General features: G+C 35.9%; 1 protein-coding gene across 2 annotated transcripts; it reads left to right on the top strand.

Moving 5' to 3' along the window:
- The first annotated feature begins 397 nt into the window (after nt 1-397).
- Nucleotides 398-19739, top strand: Arf4 (ARF GTPase 4). 2 transcript variants are annotated; one of them, XM_077795645.1, is made up of 6 exons: nt 398-436; nt 10610-10690; nt 10864-10973; nt 15338-15409; nt 17954-18079; nt 18871-19739. In XM_077795645.1, the coding sequence occupies exons 1-6, from the start codon at nt 421-423 to the stop codon at nt 18955-18957; spliced, it is 492 nt and encodes a 163-aa protein (XP_077651771.1). In that variant the 5' UTR covers nt 398-420; the 3' UTR covers nt 18958-19739. The 2 variants fall into 2 exon arrangements, with proteins under 2 accessions (XP_077651771.1, XP_077651770.1); XM_077795644.1 differs by lacking the exon at nt 398-436 and adding an exon at nt 486-888.
- The last annotated feature ends 508 nt before the right edge of the window (nt 19740-20247 follow it).

Raw genomic sequence — 20247 nt, 5'->3', positions numbered from 1 at the left:
GATATAGGACCTGGTGTGTCCTACCACCTTACTAGATTGCCACTGTTTCTCACCCACAGATCTGTTATTAACCACTTATCTGTCTGAAATGCAGGGTCCATTTTCGCCTCTCCACCAGGCCAGATTTTGATCGCGTGCGTGAAAAGGGTACATTCGGGGGATCTGGGAATCCCCAAAGCGTAGCGTGAAAGAGAAAGACGCCCAAACATTCACTATCTAACCCATAATGCTTTTCTCGCATTCCCGGAAGCAAGGATACAACTCTACAACACATTTTTCCGGGCGGAGGCATTTTGCCTTGAGTCTGATTGGAAGTGACAAAGCGAGGCATCATGGGATTTCGCCCTTCTCCCAGTACGCCTGTGCATCCGGCCTCGCCCCATTCCTGGAGCCACGTCCGGAAAGTGGCGGCGGTGAGAGATGCACGTCAGCAAAGGTATGGCCAATTCCCTGCGTGCGCAGGCGTAGTGGCGCTGGCAGTACCGGAAGAACAGGGGGATGGGGCGACGGTGACGCGAATCTGTCCGCGTTGGAGGGGCCGGGCCGCAGCCAGAGTTGCTGCGGCCGCCGTGTGACGTGGCACAGCCGGAGAATTAAAGTCAGAGCCTGAGCTGCCGCGCCAGTCGCCAAGCCGGTCCTCCACCCGCTAATTCCTGTCCCGAAGCTTCACCCGTCACGCCGGCCAACGAGCGGTCCCTGTCGCCCCCTTTCTGCCTCAGGTCTTTCTTTTCCCTTGCGCTCAGTTTGTTGGGAGTGTGAAAGGAGAAGGCCCAGGGACGCCCCGACCCCTTTTTCTGCCCATCGCAAGTGCCACTACCGCCATGGGCCTCACCATCTCTTCTCTGTTCTCCCGCCTCTTCGGCAAGAAGCAGATGCGTATTTTGATGGGTGAGTGAGGGACCGGAGGCCAGACCCCAGTACGGGTCGGGAAGGAGGCCGGATCTTGAAGCTTGGGGCCGCCTTGGGGCCTGTTTTTTCCTCCGCCAGCTGTGGTGGGGGAGGGGTGACGGGTCGGGGGTCGGAAAGAATTCTTTAGGGGGAACAGTGGCGAAAGGTGAGCGATTACCCCAGGTCTGCCGCTGAAGGGGCAGGTTCAGAGCCTCGGGAAGCATTTTTCTTATTCTGTACTTGATTTTCCTTGATCTAATTGAAAACCGGACTAGATTGGGTGGAGATTTGGGGAAAGCGAACGCTGGTAAGGCCCGTTCTGAGAGTGAGATTTTTCTTTCCCTCTAACCTGGGTGTGGGCAGCAATTTAGAGGGAGGCTAAGCGTCTCCAGCCTTCCTCCTCCTCTTTTCCCCTTGGTGTTCACGGTCTGCGTACACCATTGGTAGGTGAGCGAGCGGCCACCGACGACTTGGAGCCGCCTGGGGCAGGAAGTGACCAGGGCCAGTGCGCTGGCGAGGGGGCACCCTAGGTTTGTGGGGAGTCCGGAATCTTTAGCTCATTTTGCTAAACTTTGCCTCGCGCTGGATTCGGCTTCTTTTTTTCCCCCCTTATTAATGAGCTGATTCCATGCAAACCAAGTTTAGCATGTATCTGTTTCTTTTGTCTACTTTTAAGAACTATAAATGTATTTGGTTTATTATAAACTAATATCTGTCCAGCTTAAGATTTAACACACAAAACTTTGAGAAACTACTTTTAAAACCTGGTAAATTTTTAATACCTTAACCGAATATCGTGACGCTTGATTTTAAGATAACCTTATTAAATAGTAACTACAATTTTTTAAAATTTCTTTTCGAAAATTAAAATTTTAAAAACTACTTTTTCAGAGGCTTTTTTTTTTTTTTTTTTTTTGCACAGCTGAGGGAGAAGGGCTGTCACTTGGGTGATGTAAGCAACCCCTCCTTCCTAGTACTGTGAGTAGTTTCTACCTCACAACCGAATAATAGACCTGAATAATGTTAAAAGTAGCCTCTCAAGTGTGAAGCTTGTTGGTTTATTTGTTTTCTAGAGAGTGGCAGTGGGACCTATTTTTCCAGTTCTGCTACTGTGATAAGTTCAATATTTTAAGGTATATGAAGAGTTATTTTACACATTTGGTTCTTGTTTTATTTTCCTCTTAGTTCAGTTTCTTTACAATCCATAAAACAATTGTTCATGATTCGTTCACAAAGACAAGTTAGTGTTTTTAAGTTTCTCATATTTCCTTTATAAGAGGACAGACTTAGAATGGCAGGCATATTATCTAAGTTTTAAGTGGCTGAAAATTGGCAGTCAGAAAAATAATCTGAAGTCAGGGGGAGAACTTTTGGACTATGATAAATAAAATTTCCAGCCTGTTTCTTAGAGGTTTACCTGGACATAATTGTGTTCCTGAAAATGTAGTGCATTGGTCGTTTTACTTAATGTTTATCACAAATCAGTTGCTATTTTTCCTTTCCTTGGTCTTTTGTGATGGTTAAAACTGTCAGAATGGGAAGAAGGGCAGAAATATGCTATAAACAATGTCTTATATTTACTTTCCCCTCTTTCCCACAAAATGATCAGAAGAAAATGGAAGGGGATAAGTATTTAATTTTCTGCAAGTGATAGAAGACAGGATTTGGAATTATTTATTTTATGGTTACTATTGTTTTTCATTAATTTTTCCTTTTTTTGGTAGTTATAGATGGACAGAATGCCTTTATTTGTTTATTTTTATGTAGTTCTGAGGATTGAACCCAGTGCCTCATGCATGCTAGTCAAGTGCTTGCTGCTGAGCTGCAGCCCCAGTCCTATGGTTTGCTTTTTTTCTTTTGCACTTTAGTTTAGGAATAATCAGTTTTACTTGATTAAAAACACTTTTGTCACAAGGCCAACTTTTATGGTAACTTATTAGAGTAAGTACAAACAGGGATATGTTCTCAAGAACAGGGAAAGAGGTGGTTTAAAAGTTTGATAAATCTTAGGTTTTTCTTTGTGGCTTTAAGAGTGATTGACAACATAAATAGTAGGTCACAAAATGTATTAAAAGTTAGCAGTTAGCTAATGTGTCTGTTTTGCCAGGTTACTGTGGAAAAGATGTAAATTTAATTCCTGCCTTTACTGCTGTCCCAAAAGTTCAAGTTATTGAAAAAGTCAGTGTTGGAAGATAGGGCTGGTAGTTAACTGTAATTAGAAATAAAAAGCCAACACTATCAAATTTAAAGTCTTTTGGACTCTTGAAGGACCGAAACTGTAGTATTTATAAGGGCTAACTACTCATGTTTTGCTATTAAGTTTAAATTCAAGGGCAGCCAGATGTCATCTGAGTTCTTATACAGCTGGAATTAGAAAGCAGTTAGCCTTACATTAACTTATTTTAAGTAGGTATCCATATCTTGGTCTGTGATAAAATGTTAGTTTTAATAAGGGAATCTGTGAATTTTTGTTTATATCTGAATATGCTCATGGGTTCTGCAGAGGATAGTTATTCTCACCTCTTTTACTTTGAATTTTTGAGTTTTTAACCTGTTGAAAAGGATCGAAAAGTATTGCTTTAAAAGTTTGCTAATACCAGTGTAGTCTGTATTGCCTTGAATGTTACTGTGGTTCTTTGGGACCAGAGAGGTTCAAGAGGAAGTATCTTTTATTTGCCAAGTTTAAGAAATATTAGCAATATTTTATGTGGGTCTTCAAACTAAAAGTGGTGTTTCATATTTTTCAGCATATTTTGTAAATCCATTTATTATGTAGTTTTTTTGCACTGATTAAAAAATATGTCCTGTTTGTGAAATTTAGACAACATGTGAAAGAATAAAGTAATAATTGCTTGTAATTACTATTTCACTATTATTTGTCATCGTTACTCTCATGTTTTAAAAGTTCCAAAGTAGCTGTATCATTTTACAATTCTAAAATTGTTTTTGTGATAGTTTTTGTTCTCATTTTTAACTTATCCTTATTGCAAGCATTTTCTCATGTCATTAGTTGAAAACATAATTGCTAGCCCTTTAAATTTTTTTTGTAAAGGGTCCTGGGCTGAGGATGTAGCTCAATGGTAGAGTACATGCCTAGCATGCCTGCGGTCCTGGATTTGAGTCTCAGCACTGCAAAATAAAATAAGGCCTTTCTGATTAGTTATGGGAATATAGGACATTTTCAAAATCTGGATGGAAAAAATCAAGTTTCATGTTACTAGAAGTTGATAGACACAGCCATACCTAGATACATCTGCATTACAACAAAGTGTGGCTAACACTGACTTTTATGATATGTTTCTAATTAACCTGATAAATCAAGTGCAAATGTTCCTAAACTGTTAAGTAGAAGCAAAACTTACACTCACTGTATTTTTTCATAGCTGGTAGCCTCAGTTTCTGTTTGAATGGTCAAACAGAAATATTAAGGTACAATACATCCTCCAGAAAAAGTTAAAGGCAGAATGGCAGTATTTATAAACAATACTTTAGTACTCTGGTGTCAGGATTAGGTTGTTTGTTGTTTTATTTTTTTAAGTTGTAATATTTATGTACCATAAAATTTATGGTTTTTAGTATTTTTGTATTTTGTAGCCATCACCACTCTCTAATTCCAGAATATTTTCATCATTCCAAAAAAGAAATCCATACCCTTTAGCAGACATTTCCATTCTCCTCTTCCCATTCTCTGGCAGTCTCTAATCTACTTTATTAATTTATTAAAAAAAAATTTTGGAGGGGGGGGCTGGAGTTGCAGCTCAGCTGAAGAGTGCTTGCCTAGTGCGTGTGAGGCCCTGGGTTCGATCCTCAGCACCACATTAAAGTAAATTTTAAAAAGGTATTATTGACAACTACAACTAAAAAATAAATATTTAAAAAAAATTTGTAGTTGTAGATGAATTAGAATGCCTTTATTTTTTTATGCAGTTCTGAGGATTGAACTCAGTGCCTCACACATGCTAGGCAAATGCTCTGCCACTGAGCTAAAGTCCAGCCTCTCTAATCTACTTTATTTTTGTGTTTGTCTATTCTGAACATTTTATACCATGGAATCATGTAATATGTAGCCCTTTGTGTGGATTTTTTCGCTTGGAATGATGTTTTCAAAGTTCTTGTTGTAGCATGTATTTGTACTTCATGCCTTTTTAATTTTATTTATTTTACTTTTTAAATTTTTTAAAATATTTATTTTTTAGCAGTAGTTGGACACAATACCTTTGTTTTATTTATTTATTTTTATGTGGTGCTGAGGATCGAACCCAGGGCCTCACACTTGCTAGGCGAGTGCTCTACCGCTGAGCCACAACCTCAGCCCTTCATGCCTTTTTTAAATGGCCAAATAGTAATTCCATTGTATGACACTATAACACATTTTGTTTCTCCTTTCATTAGTTGATGGAAATTTGGACATTTGTACTTACTGGTCTCATAAATAATGGCATTATGATATTATGAACATATGTGACAAGTTTGTTTTGGTGGGCACATATTTTAATTCTCAGGTAAAAACCTAGGATTGGAATTTGGGGGTCATATGATAATTGTTTAACATTTTGGGGAACTGACAAATTGTTTTCAAAAGCAGTGTGTCATTCACATTCCCACTAGCAACATTTGAGGGTTCTAATTCTACAGAATACCTAGGGTTTTGAACACCTGCTGTTTTACTTCTGTGATTCTGGGGACATTTCTGAACTTAAGATGCCTAGTCTGAAAAATGGAAGGTTATTTTAAGGATGTAAGTGTCAAAAATATGGACCTCGTACTCTGCTTGGAACACAGTAACTCTCAATTTTAAATGATTATTTTAAAATTATGGTGTATTTCAAACTTTTTAAGAAAATTTGAAGTGGAAAATGAAATTAAAAGGAAAACAAAATTTGAGAGAAAGGAAAACATGAAGAAAAATAATTTTTCCCATCTGGAAAGGGTTTTTTCTGTACCGTTTATTTTCCGTTCAAAGTTGATATAATTGCATCTGACTTCTTTTTTAAAATATTTTTATTTAGTTGTAGAAGGACACATTAACTTATTTTGTTTAAAATTTTTATGTGGTGCTGAGGATTGAACCCAGTGCCTCACACATGCGAGGCAAGGCCCTGCATCGGCCTTCTTTAACTTGAAATATAAGAATTTCTTACTGCTGTAAGTTGGTAGACATACTTTTTAATGATTGGCAAAGGTTACTGAAGTAGTTTTGCTTGGAATATTAACACTTTGATCAAAGTACAGGCCTAGTTAAGAATAAGTAGTGATTCCAGCATATCTTCTAATACATTGACCTGTTTATAATAGTGGAGGGGAGGGAAAACTTACTGAATTGTACAGATTATTCTTCCCTTGGTTATTTGAGAATTGGTAATAGTTTCACTTTGTGGAAAAAAATCTATTGCCAAATATTGAAACATAGGGAAATACATATTAAGAAATGACTAAAGTGGGGCCAGGGTTGTGGCTCAGTGGTAGAGCGCTTGCCTAGCATGCTTGAGGCACTGGGTTCAATCCCCAGCACCACATAAAAATAAAACCAAATAAAATAAAGGTGTTGTGTTCATCTACAACTAATATATATATATTTAAAAAATATATATATTTTTTTAAATATATATATTTTAAAAAAATAGAAATGACTAAAGTGGCATAAAATTATTAGACCAATAAGTTTTTGTGTAAAGAACTATAGAATGAGTTTTAAGTTGATGATGGTGTGTTCCTACAATTTGTGCATCTTAAAGCTCACAATAGAAATGCCTTTTTTTTTTTTGAGTTGTTGACAGATCTTTAATTTTATTTACTTATATGCAGTGCTGAGAATTGAATCCAGTGCCTCACACATGCTGTGCAAGTGCACTACTGCTGAGCCACAACCCCAGCCTTTAAAAAACAAAACAACAACAACAAAAAACAACTCTTCGTTTGTATTTATACAGCACCATTATTTTGGATACAATTGAGAAGATATCTTTTCTGTGGCTATGAGCTATTAAAACTGTAGTTTGGGAGGGAGTTTTGTGGTGCTATAGATCAGACCTGGGGCTTAATGCATGCTGATGTGCTCTGCCACTAATCTACATCCCCAGCCCTGTTGTCTGGTAGTTTGTTTGTTTGTTTGTTATGCTGCTGGGAACCAAACCCAGGGCTTCTTGAATACTAGGCAAGCTTTCTACCACCTACCTACAGCCCTAACCCCTTGTAATTTTCATGTAAAAAATAATTTGTGGGTGCTTAAAAGGTTTTTCTGATTGCATTATTTTGTAAATGTTTCCCTAAAAAATAAAAGTTCTTATTGAAGGCTATAAAGCAGTCATCTTCAAAAGGATGCTTCAGGAAATGTAAACAGTTCAACATTTTGATAAAAGAAATTTATTTATTTATTTATTTAATGAAAGCCGTACCTGCTAATCAGGTTAAAAAAGACTCTACAGGCTGCTGTTGTAGTTAAGTGGTAGAGTGTTTGCCTAGCATGTGTGAGGCATGGGTTTGATCCTTGGTGCCACATAAAAAAATAAATAAAGGCATTGTGTATATCTACAACTGAAAAGAATTTTTTTTTTTTTTAAATAGTCTGCAGTAAATAAGTAGAAGAAACTATGAAAACAGGCATCCTGAGGCTGTGGTAGAGTGCTTGAATAGAATGCTTGAGGCCCTGGGTTCAATCTCCAGTACTTGAAAAAGAAGGGAAAAAAGACTTACCATTATAAAACTTATTAAAAGAATAATTGGAATACTTCTGTTTTTTTCTATAACTTAAAATAATTATGTAATCATGATTCATCTTGGACTTTATGCATTCTTAGTATTTTTTGATTTATATTTTATTTTTATTTATTGGTGTAGTACTGGGAATTAAACCCAGGAGTGCTCTATCATTGAACTGCATCCCCAGTCCTTCTCATTTATTTAAGACAGGGTCTTGTTAATTTGCTTAGGCAGTTTAAACTGGCAGTCCTCTTGCTCAGCTTCCCCACTTGCTGGAAATGCAAGAGTGGGCCACCATGCCTGGCTTTTACATTGTTTTTAAAAGGTGGTATGAGGTCCTTCTGGACCTCCAATGAGGATTGGTTAGTTCTCAGAATATGATTTGAGTGCTTTTGTTTTTCATTTTCCTTTTTCCTAACCAGCATTTCAGTTTCAGTTATGACTTGGCTTAATTGTGTTTGGATTTTAAAGTGATTTTGTTGTTGTTGTTGTTGTTTTCTTAAAAATATCTATTCTCTAAAGAGAGATAGCATTGTAGAAAAATTAAAAGATTTGGTTGTTTTACACCCCTTCCTTTTGTGTGTGTTTTCACTGAAGATGTCAGACTTTACAGTAGTGTCTTCTCTTTGCTAATTATTCAAATTGTTTTCTTATTTATTTTTTTGTGGTGCTGGGGATTAAACCCATGGCTTGCACATGGTAGGCACTTTTCTACCATTGAGTTATATCCCATGCTCCCCGATCTTTTTTTTTTTTTTTAACACAATACCTTTATTTTATTGTTTATTTTATGTGATGCCGGGGATTGAACCCAGTGCCTCACACATGCTAGGCAAGATCTCTACCACTGAGCCACAACACTGGCCCCAAAGAGCACTTTATTTTTATTTTTGGTGTGTGTTGGGGATTGAACCAAGGGCCTTGTGCATGCAAGGCAAGCACTCTACCAACTGAGCAATAGTCCTCACCCTCTTCTGATCTTTTTGATACTGTTTCATATTAAAAAAATTTGTATAGTAGTTCTTATGCCCAAGAATGAAGGCTTGGGGTGGATGACTCATTGTACTGTATGTGTCATAGAATTTTAGAAAGAGTAAACCTGTGATCTAGTATAAAAGGGGGAAAAGAACTTGATTAGAGGGCACAGGTATAAGAAGTCATAGAGGCTAGAGCATGAAGGGAAATCTTAAAGTAGGGTAGAGAATAGGAAGGATTAGGCGGGATAAGTCTGAATTACTATATAGTCTTCATTTTGGACAAACTTTTAAAAATTAAACTTACTGCACAGGAATGAAAACAAGATAATTGAGATGATTTCAGTTTTTTATAAAACGTAACTGTCATTGCTTTCATGTGCTAAATTATGCTTTGATTTTAATATATAGAATGTGTCCTTGCTGCAATCAGTACTCAATTGATTTTTAAATAATATATATTTTTAGTTGTAGATGGACAGAATACCTTTATTTTATTTATTTATTTTTTATGTGGTGCCAGGAATCAAACCCAGTGCCTCACACAAGCACTCTCCCACTGAGCCACAACCCTGGCCCCTCAATTGATTTTTTAAAAAATATGTCATAAAAATAAATGAGGCTGCTAAATGTGACATTCTTAGAAAATTGAGAACATTCAGTGAGGTTATTAGATATTGGTCTTTGATTTATGAGGGCTTTTGCAAACAATATAGAATATACAGATTTTTGAGAGAGTCATACTTGAAAGGATTTAATTTGTTCTTCCCTATCACTAATAAGTTTATCATTTTCTAATGTGGATTTTTCCTCTATAGCAAGTACATTCCTCCCTACTTACACCTTAGCTTCAATTGAATTGTTTTAAGAAGAAAGACTTGATTTATATTGGAGAACCATTTTTACAATAAAAATTAAGCCAGACTTTGGTTCTTTTTTTTTTTTCTTTTAAGAGAGAGAGAGAGAATTTTAGTATTTATTTTTTAGTTTGTCGGCGGACACAATGTCTTTGTTTGTTTTTTGTATGTGGTGCTGAGGATCGAACCCGGGCCACAGGCATGCCAGGCTAGCGCACTACTGCTTGAGCCACATCCCCAGCCCCAGACTTTGGTTCTTATTTGTGCATATTTGATGTTGAAATGGATGAGGTAGGGGTATATTTAGCCTTTTCTTCATTTATTATTATAAGGAGACCAAGACACTGTTACCTATATTTTCTCCTTAACATCAAGACATTTTGCTTAAAATTTGTTCTATAGATTTTGTTATTATTCTGTGTTCTCTGATTCATCTTCTAATTTGTTTTTGTTTTTTAGTTTTTTTTTTTTTAGTACCAGGTATTGAACCCTTTATTTTATTTTGAGAACGGGGTCTGATTAAAGTTGCCTAGGGCCTCACTAAATTGCTGAGGCTGACCTTGAACTTGTGATCCTTGTGCCTGTGATCCTTGTGCCTCGCACTCCCAAGTTGCAAGGATTACAGGTGTATGCCTCTACACCAGGCTTTACCTTCTAATTTGTGTTTTAAAAAGAGGGTGGGTGATGGACAGGTTCTGAGATGTGCACCTGTAATCCCAGCTCCTTGGGAGGATGAGATTGGAAGATTTTAAGATTGAGGCTGGCCTCAGCGATTTAGTGAGGCCCTGTTTCAAAATAAAAGGGACTGAGAGGATGTACTTACACCCTTAGGTTTAATCCCCAGTACCACAAAAAATAAATAAATAAATAAATAAAAATCATTTAACCTAGGGCTGAGTATATGGCTCACTGCAGAGTGCTTATCTATCAAGTTTGTGGCAGAACCAAAGGTTAGATTCTGAGTCAACCAGATATTCTTTTCCTTTTGCTACTTTATGCTGTCTTGATAGGTCTAGAAAGAAAAATAGAAAGGCTTCTAGTATATTCCCTTTGGGGTGAGGTGATTTTTGTTTCTAACTCAGATTTGTGCAGTGAACAGTCAACTTTTACTTTCAAACTAATAAGTCATTATAAAATTATTTCTTTGTATGCTTTTGGTCTAGATTTTAAATCTGTAATGTCTTCTTCTAGTTGGATTGGATGCTGCTGGCAAGACGACCATTCTGTATAAACTGAAGTTAGGGGAGATAGTCACCACCATTCCTACCATTGGTAAGAAAGTTTACTGTTGACTTTAACTTACATCTTAATGGGAAAAAAGGCAGAGTCTGTGTTTTTGTTAAAACTTGATGATTTTCTTGATAGGATAACTAAGATAGTCCATAGTAAAGGAGTTTATTTTCTTAACAATGCATTATGCACAGCATTTTTGTTTTTCCTTGTAGGTTTTAATGTGGAAACAGTAGAGTATAAGAACATTTGTTTCACAGTATGGGATGTTGGTGGTCAAGATAAAATTAGGCCTCTCTGGAGGCATTACTTCCAGAATACCCAGGTAAGAATGGTATAAAAAAAAATTTAAGATCTTTTTTATAGGTTTCATGTAATGAATTTTACTTTAATATCTAGTGTTTACTTGGAGGTTGGTGTGTACCATATGAGTTGATCTTATTATTACTCCCATATTCTTTAGTGGACTTTCATTCATGCCTTTGAAAGCTAAACTGCCTGTGGTGAGAGTTAGCTAACCTAGTAAGATTTTGAAAGATGAGGTGGGATGGGTGCAGATTTGGTTTTCAAGAATGAGGTACCAGAAGATCTCAGACTATCTCCCAAATTAACAAGTGAATTACAACTTCCACAGAGAACAGTGGAATATGGTCTTTGAATCACCTCTTCAAAACCTCCTGTCCTGCTGATGGGCAGAATCACAGCCTCTGGGACAGGAGTCTCCTGTGTTTCTCCTTTGCTAGCAAAGCAAAAAAAAAATAAAATAAAATAAAAAAACTTCTTTTCTTTTTCTCAAAAAAAAAAAAAAAAGCATGAATTAGGTTTCTCATTGTTAGTTTAGAAAGAAAAGTATGTGTAAATTTCTATCGTAGTGGTTTCTAAAGAATGTAAGATAATGATAGACCTTCTCAAGTAGCCCAGTGTTTGTTACTTTATTTAAATTTATCTTAAAATATTTAAAATAAATGTTATGTTGACTTGTAAGATAATTTTAGTAGTGTCATGTAGTATATGTAATACTGGCATGGAAGAGACTTTAGTGATCCTGTAGATTAGGAGTTCTCAAATTTAGCTGCATATGATAATCACCTAAGGAGCTCTCAAAATCCAGAAGCCTCAATCATATCAAAATACCACTTGAATCAGAATCTCTGAGCAAGTAACTAAGCATCATTAGCATTTCTAAAACATGAATGTGCATATGAATTACCTGGATATTTGTCAAAAATACATATTGGTTAAACAGAGCCTCGCCTGGGGTTCTAGCGAGTTCTCTGGTGATGCTGATTTTGCATCTTACAACAGTCATACTAACACTTTTGGGCTGTAAGTAAGGCTCTCTTCCTTGTCCTCTACTTATTAGATAAATGTCAGTAGCAGCTGTCTCACTGAATTTTGACAATCCAAAATTTGGAAAATAGTCCCTGGGAGCAAAATTGCTTCTCAGTGAGAACCACTGTTGTAGTTTAAATCTCATGAGGAAATTAAAACTTGAAATGAATTCAAGATTGGAGAATTCTTTGCTTAATCTAGTCCCAATTCTGCTGTCTCTTCTACTCACTAGTTTTTATTTATTACTGAAGTTGATAATTAAAAAAAATTAAAGTGTGATGGGGCTGGGATTGTGGTTCAGCAGTAGAGCACTCGCCTAGCATAGGCAGGACCCAGGTTTGATCCTCAGCACCACATAAAAATAAAGGCATTGTGTTGTGTTCATTTACACCTAAGAAATAAATATTAAAAAAAAATAAAGTGTGATATTAAAAGTACTGATATGTTTTAAATTTGTAACGTTAGACTTGCTCTCCAACATTTAAAATATTGCATGCAAATGAGATATAATGCCACCAGAGGGCAGTGAATATCCCAGGTGAGAGGTTGGAACAAACCTAGTATAAGTAGTAGGTCAAAATAAGAAAATGGGATACTTTCTTATTTAAAAACAAGAATGTGTATGTCATTAAAATAGCTTTGCTTATCAATGTTGCCCATACTTTAAAAAACTTTATTTTGGAAAATTTCAAACATACACAAAAAATAGAGTAGCATAATAAATTCCCATTTATTATAATTTTAGTTGTTGGATATAGTCAATATTGTTTAACCGATAGTCATGTTTAGTGAACCCCAATCCCCTGAATTATTTAAAAATGGGTCTTAGCGTTTCATTTAGGAAGTTTTTGTTTTTATTTTTGTTTTGGGAGTTTGTTTTTGTACTGAGATTGAAGCCAGGGTGCTTTATAACTGGGTTACATTCCCAGCCCTTTTTAAAAAAATTTGAGATAGGGTCTCTGGATAAATTGTCTAGGTTGCCTTTGAACTTATGATGATCTTGCCTCTGCCTCCCAAGTTGTTTGGATTACAGGTGCCACCACTGGGCCTGGCTAGGGAGCATATTTTTGAAGTAAAGTTAAGCATCATGTAAAACCTTATAATTCTTGATCCACCATAACCATGGTTTTATCTCTGGATTTACTTACAACACTTTGTAAGAATTTTTGAGTTTTAAATTTTAGATTAGCTCCATTCCTGGCCTTCAGGCCACCCTAGAATTAAAATACCAAGTATTTCTTCCTAGGGAATTCATATCTGCTGGAGAAAGTCTTAGGTGTCACCTGATGTAATCACAGTTAAGCTCTTAGCTTGCATTTCTAGCATTCCTGATCAGTTTTTCTCAGTGGTAGTGTACTTGCCTGGCATGTGTGAGGCACTGGGTTTGATTCTCAGTACCACATATAAATACATAAATAAAATAAAGGTCTATTAACATCTAAAAAAATATTTAAGAAAAGTAAAAAGAGGGCTGGGTTGTGGCACAGTAGTGTAGAGTGCTTGTGTAGCATGTGTGAGGCACTGGATTTGATCTTTAGCACCACAAAACAAATAAATAAATAAAGGTATTGTGTCCATCTACAACTAAAAAAATAAGGAGAAAGAAAAAAGAAAAAAACAAAACAAAAACATAAATAAAATATTTTAGAAGGTAGGGTTGTAGGAAGAAAAATATTTAAAGCAGTGAATCACATTAGCAAAATACGAATAGATTTTACCAAAGCTGTTAAATTAATCTGTCCCTGCTTTTCTGGCTGAGAATTTCATACTTTCATATATGAAAGTTGTTTTAACGTTTTGAGGTACTGGATTAAACCCAGAGCTGCTTTATCACTGTGCCACATCCCCAGCCCTTTGTATTTTTTGAGACAGGATCTTGCTAAGTTATTTAGGGCCTTTCTAAATTGCTGAGGCTAGTCTCAAACTTACAATCCTCTGCTTCAGCCTACCAAGTTGCTGGGATTACACCATGCCTGGCTTCCATTTGAAATTTTTTCAAAAAGTCTTAATTCAAATAATTGACTCCAAATGGCATCTCTTTTGTAGTACAGAATTATTATATTTGTAAATATCTTTAAAGACTGTCACTACTGAAACCCTGCCTCAAAATAAAAACATCTGGTGATGTAGCTTGGTGGTAGATCACCCTGAGGTACTGCCAAAAAAAAAAAATCACTACCTTCCTTTTTTGTTAAGAATTTCTTATTTGCACAGGGCACAGTTGTGCACCCCTGTAATCCCAGTGGCTCCAAAGGCTGAAACAGGAGGACTGAAATTTTAAAGCCTGCCTCAGCAATTGAGCGAGGCCCTAAGCAACTTAGTGAGATCTTGTCAGTAAAATGTTTTTAAAAGGCTGGATATGTGGCTTATGGTTAAGTACCCTTGGGTTCAATACCCAGAGCCCCCCCCCAAAAAAAAATTTTTGTTTGATCAAGTGAACCTTGAGATTTTCATGTTTTTGTTTGTTTTATTCCCAGATTAAACTTGATGAGATAGTTAAGATTTTATGGGGCTGGGGATTTGGCTCAAGTGGTAGTGCGCTTGCCTGGCATACATGCGGCCCGGGTTCAATTCTCAGCACCACATACATACAAACAAAGGTGTTGTGCCCTCCGAAAAGCTAAAAAATAAACAAATAAATAAATATTAAAAATTCTTTCTCTCTCTTTTAAAAAAAAAAAGATTTTATTTTTCCTCTTTGGCAGTACTGAGGATAGAACCCAGGGCCTGTGTGTGCAAGGCAAATACTTTACCACTGAGCTACTGTGCTATATCACTAATCCTTGTGTTATATTTTGTTTGAGTCTTCTCATGATAGAGTGGGCAGGCAACATTCTGGAATAAGGCTCTTTTTTTCTTTCCACATTGAAGCATATGCAAACTATTTTAGGGCATGCTCCCCCTTCACTCCTGCCACTTTTTTTCTTTTTTGTAGCATGCTTTTTTGGGAATAAGCCTGTTCTTAGTAAATTCATGATTCTTTGGGATCCTTAGTTTATTCTTTTTCCTTTTGTCTTCACGTTGTGTTTATTTTGCTCTTTACTTACTTGTGCTTACATATGCTAGGGAAGAAAAAAGGGTTGAAAAGTATTTTAAGCATAGTTGGAAGTGGTCATTGGTTAAGATTAAGATTTTTCTTTTAGATTTGAAATTATATAAGTTAAAATCACAATTAAAGCTTATTAGTTTTTAGTATTAAAGCCCTGAGGTTTTTTTGTTGTTGTTTTTGTTACATTTCAGTAAGGGAACATTTTCTTCCAGTGTCTAACCTTGATAACATTTTGCTAGTTATGTTTCATATTTACTCTGTGCCTTAAGTTTTATTTTATAATTTATTGAAATGATTTTTTTTCCTAGGGTCTTATTTTTGTGGTAGATAGCAATGATCGTGAAAGAATTCAGGAAGGAGCCCAAGTACTGCAGAAAATGGTAAGGATATATTTTAAATTTTATCATTTCCAAGGTTTGTTTTTCTGGGCGATTGTGGTGGTATTAGTGGTTGGTATATATTTTTAAGAGGTAGAAAGTAACTTGAGAAACTGTATTATTCTCAGATTCTTAAGAATGCACAAGAAAAAATCTCCTATAAAGCTATTTATTTATTTTTTTATTCGGTTCCAGCGATTATACATTGGAAGTATGTTTCTGTCACTGGACTTGCATCCATGACCCCCTATGGAGCTTATTTATTTATTCATTTATGTTTTTGGTACTGGGGATTCCATTGAGCTTATATACCTAGACCTTTATATTTTTTATATTGAGACAGGGTCTTGATAAGTTGCTGAGGTTGGCTTTGAATTTGTAATCCTCCTGCTTCTGCTTTCTGAGTCACTGGTATTACAGTATTATGCCACTGTGCAAGTCCCTGTAGAGCTTTTTTTAAAAAACACAGAAGAAAAGCTCCTTTGATAAGTTGAGAAAAAGATGCATGGAGCTTAGTGATAGTATACTTGCCTGGTATGTTCAAAGCCCCTAGGTTCAATTTCTCATATCACCAAAAAACAAAACAAAACAACAACAACAAAAAAAAAAAAGGGGGGGGGGGAAGAAAAACTGCCCAGAATGCTCTGATTGATTTCAATGCCTATTTCTGGTGAAGGATATTTGATTTAGTCCAGTTCTTTATTTTACAAATATAAAGTCTGCAGTTTTTCAGTTTTAACCTGAGATTTCTCGTTTGAATACCTTCTTCTCAAGGTCATCAGGTTCAGTTTTCTTTTTTTTACAATACTGAGGATCAAACTCAGGGGCACTCTACCACTGAGCTATATTCCCAGCCTTTTTATTTAATGTTAAGACAGGATCTCACTAAGTTGCCCCTGGGCTGGCATTGAACTTGAAATTCTCCTGCTTCAGCTTCCCCAGTTCTTGGAATTATAGGAATGTGCTGCCACACTGGACTCGGGTTCAGTTTTTTCTGTGCTGTGCCTATTATTCAGAAACATTATATTTTATAACAGCAGCTATGATAAAGAATTCCATTAGAAAGAGGAGATTTGATTGACAGTGGCATTTCTGCCTTGCCATGTATCTGATTAATGTTCTCATGTATTTATGATTATTAAAAATCTGGAAGAGAGAAAAATTGTTGAGGAACCTTGTTATGGTTTCAGATGTATGGCCATGAAATATTGACTGAAATGAAATTGTAATTCTCATTCATTGCTCCTGTGAGTGGAATAGTTTATAAAAAAAAATTTTCTGTTATTTGTATAACTGAGTCACTGATGGCTTTTTGCCTGTTAAGTCAAATTTCACCTACTCTTTGTTGCAAACAGTTAAATTGAAATATAATTCACAAACCATAAAAATGGGCAGCTAAGTCTGGGTTCAGTGGCACACGTCTATAATCCGAGTGGCTCCGGAGGCTGAGGCAGGAGGATCATGAATGCAAAGCCAGTTTCAGCAATTTAGTGAGGTCCTAAGCAACTCAGTGAGATCCTGTCTTTAAAGTATAAAAAAGGGCTGGAGATATGTATCAGTAGTTAATACCCCTGGATTGGGTTAAATCCCCAACACCAATAAGTAAAGATAAAATAAAATGTGCAAGTCAAGGCTGGGATGTAGCTCAGTGGTATAGCATTCAGTATATTCAAGGCTCTGGGTTGGATCCCTTGTACCCTAAAAAAGGTATACGTCAGTGGTCTTTAGTATACAGAGTTTTATAAACATCACTACGATCTAATATTAGAAAATTTCCATCATTCCAAAAAGAAATCCTGGAACCATTAGCAGTCATTCCCCATTACTTCCCTTTCCTACCCACATCCCTGGCCTCTGACAACCACTAATCTAGCATTCGTTTCTTTGTAATTATTTATTCTTTATGTTCCTGTAAATGGAAATATTAATATGTGATCTTTTGTGTCTAACTTGTTTCACCTAGAATGATTTTTCAAGGGTCATCCATGTTGTGTTATACAATATTTAATCCTACTAGCTTTATGCTTGGTACTCTTCTTGCACCTTTTATGATACTACTAATATCTTAGTAATTTTATTTTCTCAGTGTTGTGAGACCCCATTGTCTGGAAAGGATAAAAATCCAAAAGGATCACCATCTAAATACTTTTGCCTCTAAGTACTGAAAGATCATGCCTTAAACACTATATTCCCTTATATATTTCTTGTCCTTGGCAGTCCTCATTCTCTGTGGAAATTAATGAAGGTGATTTGCCTTGATGGGGTATAGGATGATTGGCTTAAAAAACATTTTTGCTTTGCTTCAAGGCATATGATTATTTACTCTGGATTTAAAAACTGAAAGATATGAGATTTAAGTTGTAAGAGTACCTGAAATTTACGTAGAGAAATTTGGTTGTTGTTTAACACTATTTAATGTTGAAAAAAAAAAAAAAATATATATATATATATATATATATATATATAGGAAGACATTGTTTTGGATAGTTAGTTACAATAATTGGATCCCAGTTTTGTAGTTGTTAATGGCCTACTTTTTATTTGTAGCTTGAGGAAGATGAGCTGCAAGATGCAGTGCTGCTGCTTTTTGCAAACAAACAGGATTTGCCAAATGCTATGGCTATCAGCGAAATGACAGATAAATTAGGCCTTCAGTCTCTCCGTAACAGAACAGTAAGTATTTGAAGGTTAATATACTGACCTCTTGACTTCTAGAGTTACTATTTCAGCTAATACTCAATTTAAAAGTTGATAGTTATCCTCTTTGAAGGCAATGAGCACATCATTTATAAAAATTATGGTAACATAAGCCAGGCTGGTTCATGCTTATAATCCCAGCTACTGGGGAGGCTGATGCAGGAGAAATTTCAAGTTTGAGGCCATCTCAACAACTTAGTGAGACTATGTCTCAAAAATAAATAAGTAAAAAGAGCTGGGATTAGGATTTTCTAATACTGTTAGCTCAGTAGTAGAATGCTTGCCTAATGTGTGAGGCCCTGGATTCAAACCCTAATACAATATGATAATTTTTGATTATACAAAAGTCAGCCCTTTCAGTTGAGTAGTTTGTTAGTTACTGTTTCCTCATGAATATTCTCTTCAGTTTAAATGGTGGAAAGTTTACTAAATTTAATGACTAGGTAGATGTAGCTTTAAATATAAGGGGGGGTTTGTGAGAAGCAAGAGGTGTGAGAAAACTCCTAATCTTAAAGCATAGATAATTTTGAGTAATCTTTATAGTTAGAAAATCTTTAGATAGCAAATTAATTATGTTTGAGAAGTAGTCATTTAATACATTTCCGCATATTTTCGTTTTCTTTTTTCCATATAGTTAACAGTGACTGCTGACTTAGTAGTAACCTTGGACATTTGAAGGGGGAATACTTAGTATTTTGATTAAGAAAATTTAAACACTGCTTATACACAATCTTGTTAATCAGTATTTTCTTGTCCTTTCTTCACAGTGGTATGTTCAAGCCACTTGTGCTACACAAGGAACTGGTCTGTATGAGGGACTTGATTGGCTGTCAAACGAGCTTTCAAAACGTTAAATGAAACTGGATATCTAACCAAGGACACATTTTGATAGAATTGGTCTAGGCTTGTTACAACAAAATTAGTTTGCATCTTGGTTATTAAACTGTATCTGGGACTGGTTTGGGCAGAATATTACAGCGTTTAAACTTATTTTGTTGCCAATTATTGTTTACCAAGTATAATGTTGCTCTTTAGCAATATGCTTGGTTTTGAAGAAATTCTTGGGGAAAAAAGTATCCTCTTTTTAATTTTGACTTCCTTTAAACCTAAATGCCTGGACATAGCTATTGTGACACCTTTAAATAAATCAGTTTTGACTGTTTTTTTGAGCCCACAACAAATAATGTTTTAAAGTTATCCCCTTGTTACTTTACTGATACCTGTATCATTCCTGGGACAGTCTGCTGATTTGAACATGTAGCATTCCATTTGTATTTATTTCTATCCCTTGCCAAAAGGATTTTCTAATACTGCTTGTACCAGCCAGGGAAATGCTCCAAAACACTATTCAGCTCTCTTGCACTGAGGAACTTAATATTTTTTCCCTATTATTGACTCCTGGCTTCCATCAGCCAAACTTAACCTTGGTGTGGTTTGGATTTGATAGCTAATTCTGTGCTGGTTGCAAAGAGTTCATATTGAGATGGCTTTTAATACTCAGCAGATTGTCTTTCTTTATATTATTATTTTCTTTATGTTGCATGTTGCTTTTGGTATCAGCCTGACTCTTTGCCCAGTATATGATAGTTCTGCTGGTGTTTTGTTTATTGATGAACATGTCTTCATTAAGAGTTTTTTTGAAAACTCAGCAAACACAATAAGTTTTCTTCATAACCCATTTGAAATTATTCCTAATAAAATGATAAAATATATAACTGTGTGTTCTTTATCTCTTTGTGTTTGAAATAAATTGTCCTATATAGCAAAGTTGATTTGCATATTTTATAAACTGTGGCAAATAATATAAATTCCAGTGGGTTTATTAATTATTTAAGTTAGAACTAAATTTATCATGGGTTATTATTATCACAGAGTGGGCTGCAATATCAAAACTTTAGTTTTCAGCCAGACATAGCTGTGTGTACCTGTAATTCTCAGCAACTCGGGAAGTGAAGTAGGAGGATCACAAGTTTGAGGCCAGCCTCAGCACCTTAACAAGGCACTAAGCAACTTAGTTAAACCCTTTCTCAAATTAAGAAATGAAAAGGGTTGGGGATGAAAATCATTCTGGGGTAAATCCCCAGTACCCAAACAAACAAACAAAAAAGCCAGAAAAATTTAGACTTATAAAATCCCATTTGAAG

This window comes from Urocitellus parryii, chromosome 3 (genome assembly GCF_045843805.1).
Source record: "Urocitellus parryii isolate mUroPar1 chromosome 3, mUroPar1.hap1, whole genome shotgun sequence".
Lineage (NCBI taxonomy): Eukaryota > Metazoa > Chordata > Mammalia > Rodentia > Sciuridae > Urocitellus > Urocitellus parryii.
Note: the sequence above shows the minus strand (reverse complement) of the source record. Positions and strands in the feature narration are given on the sequence as shown.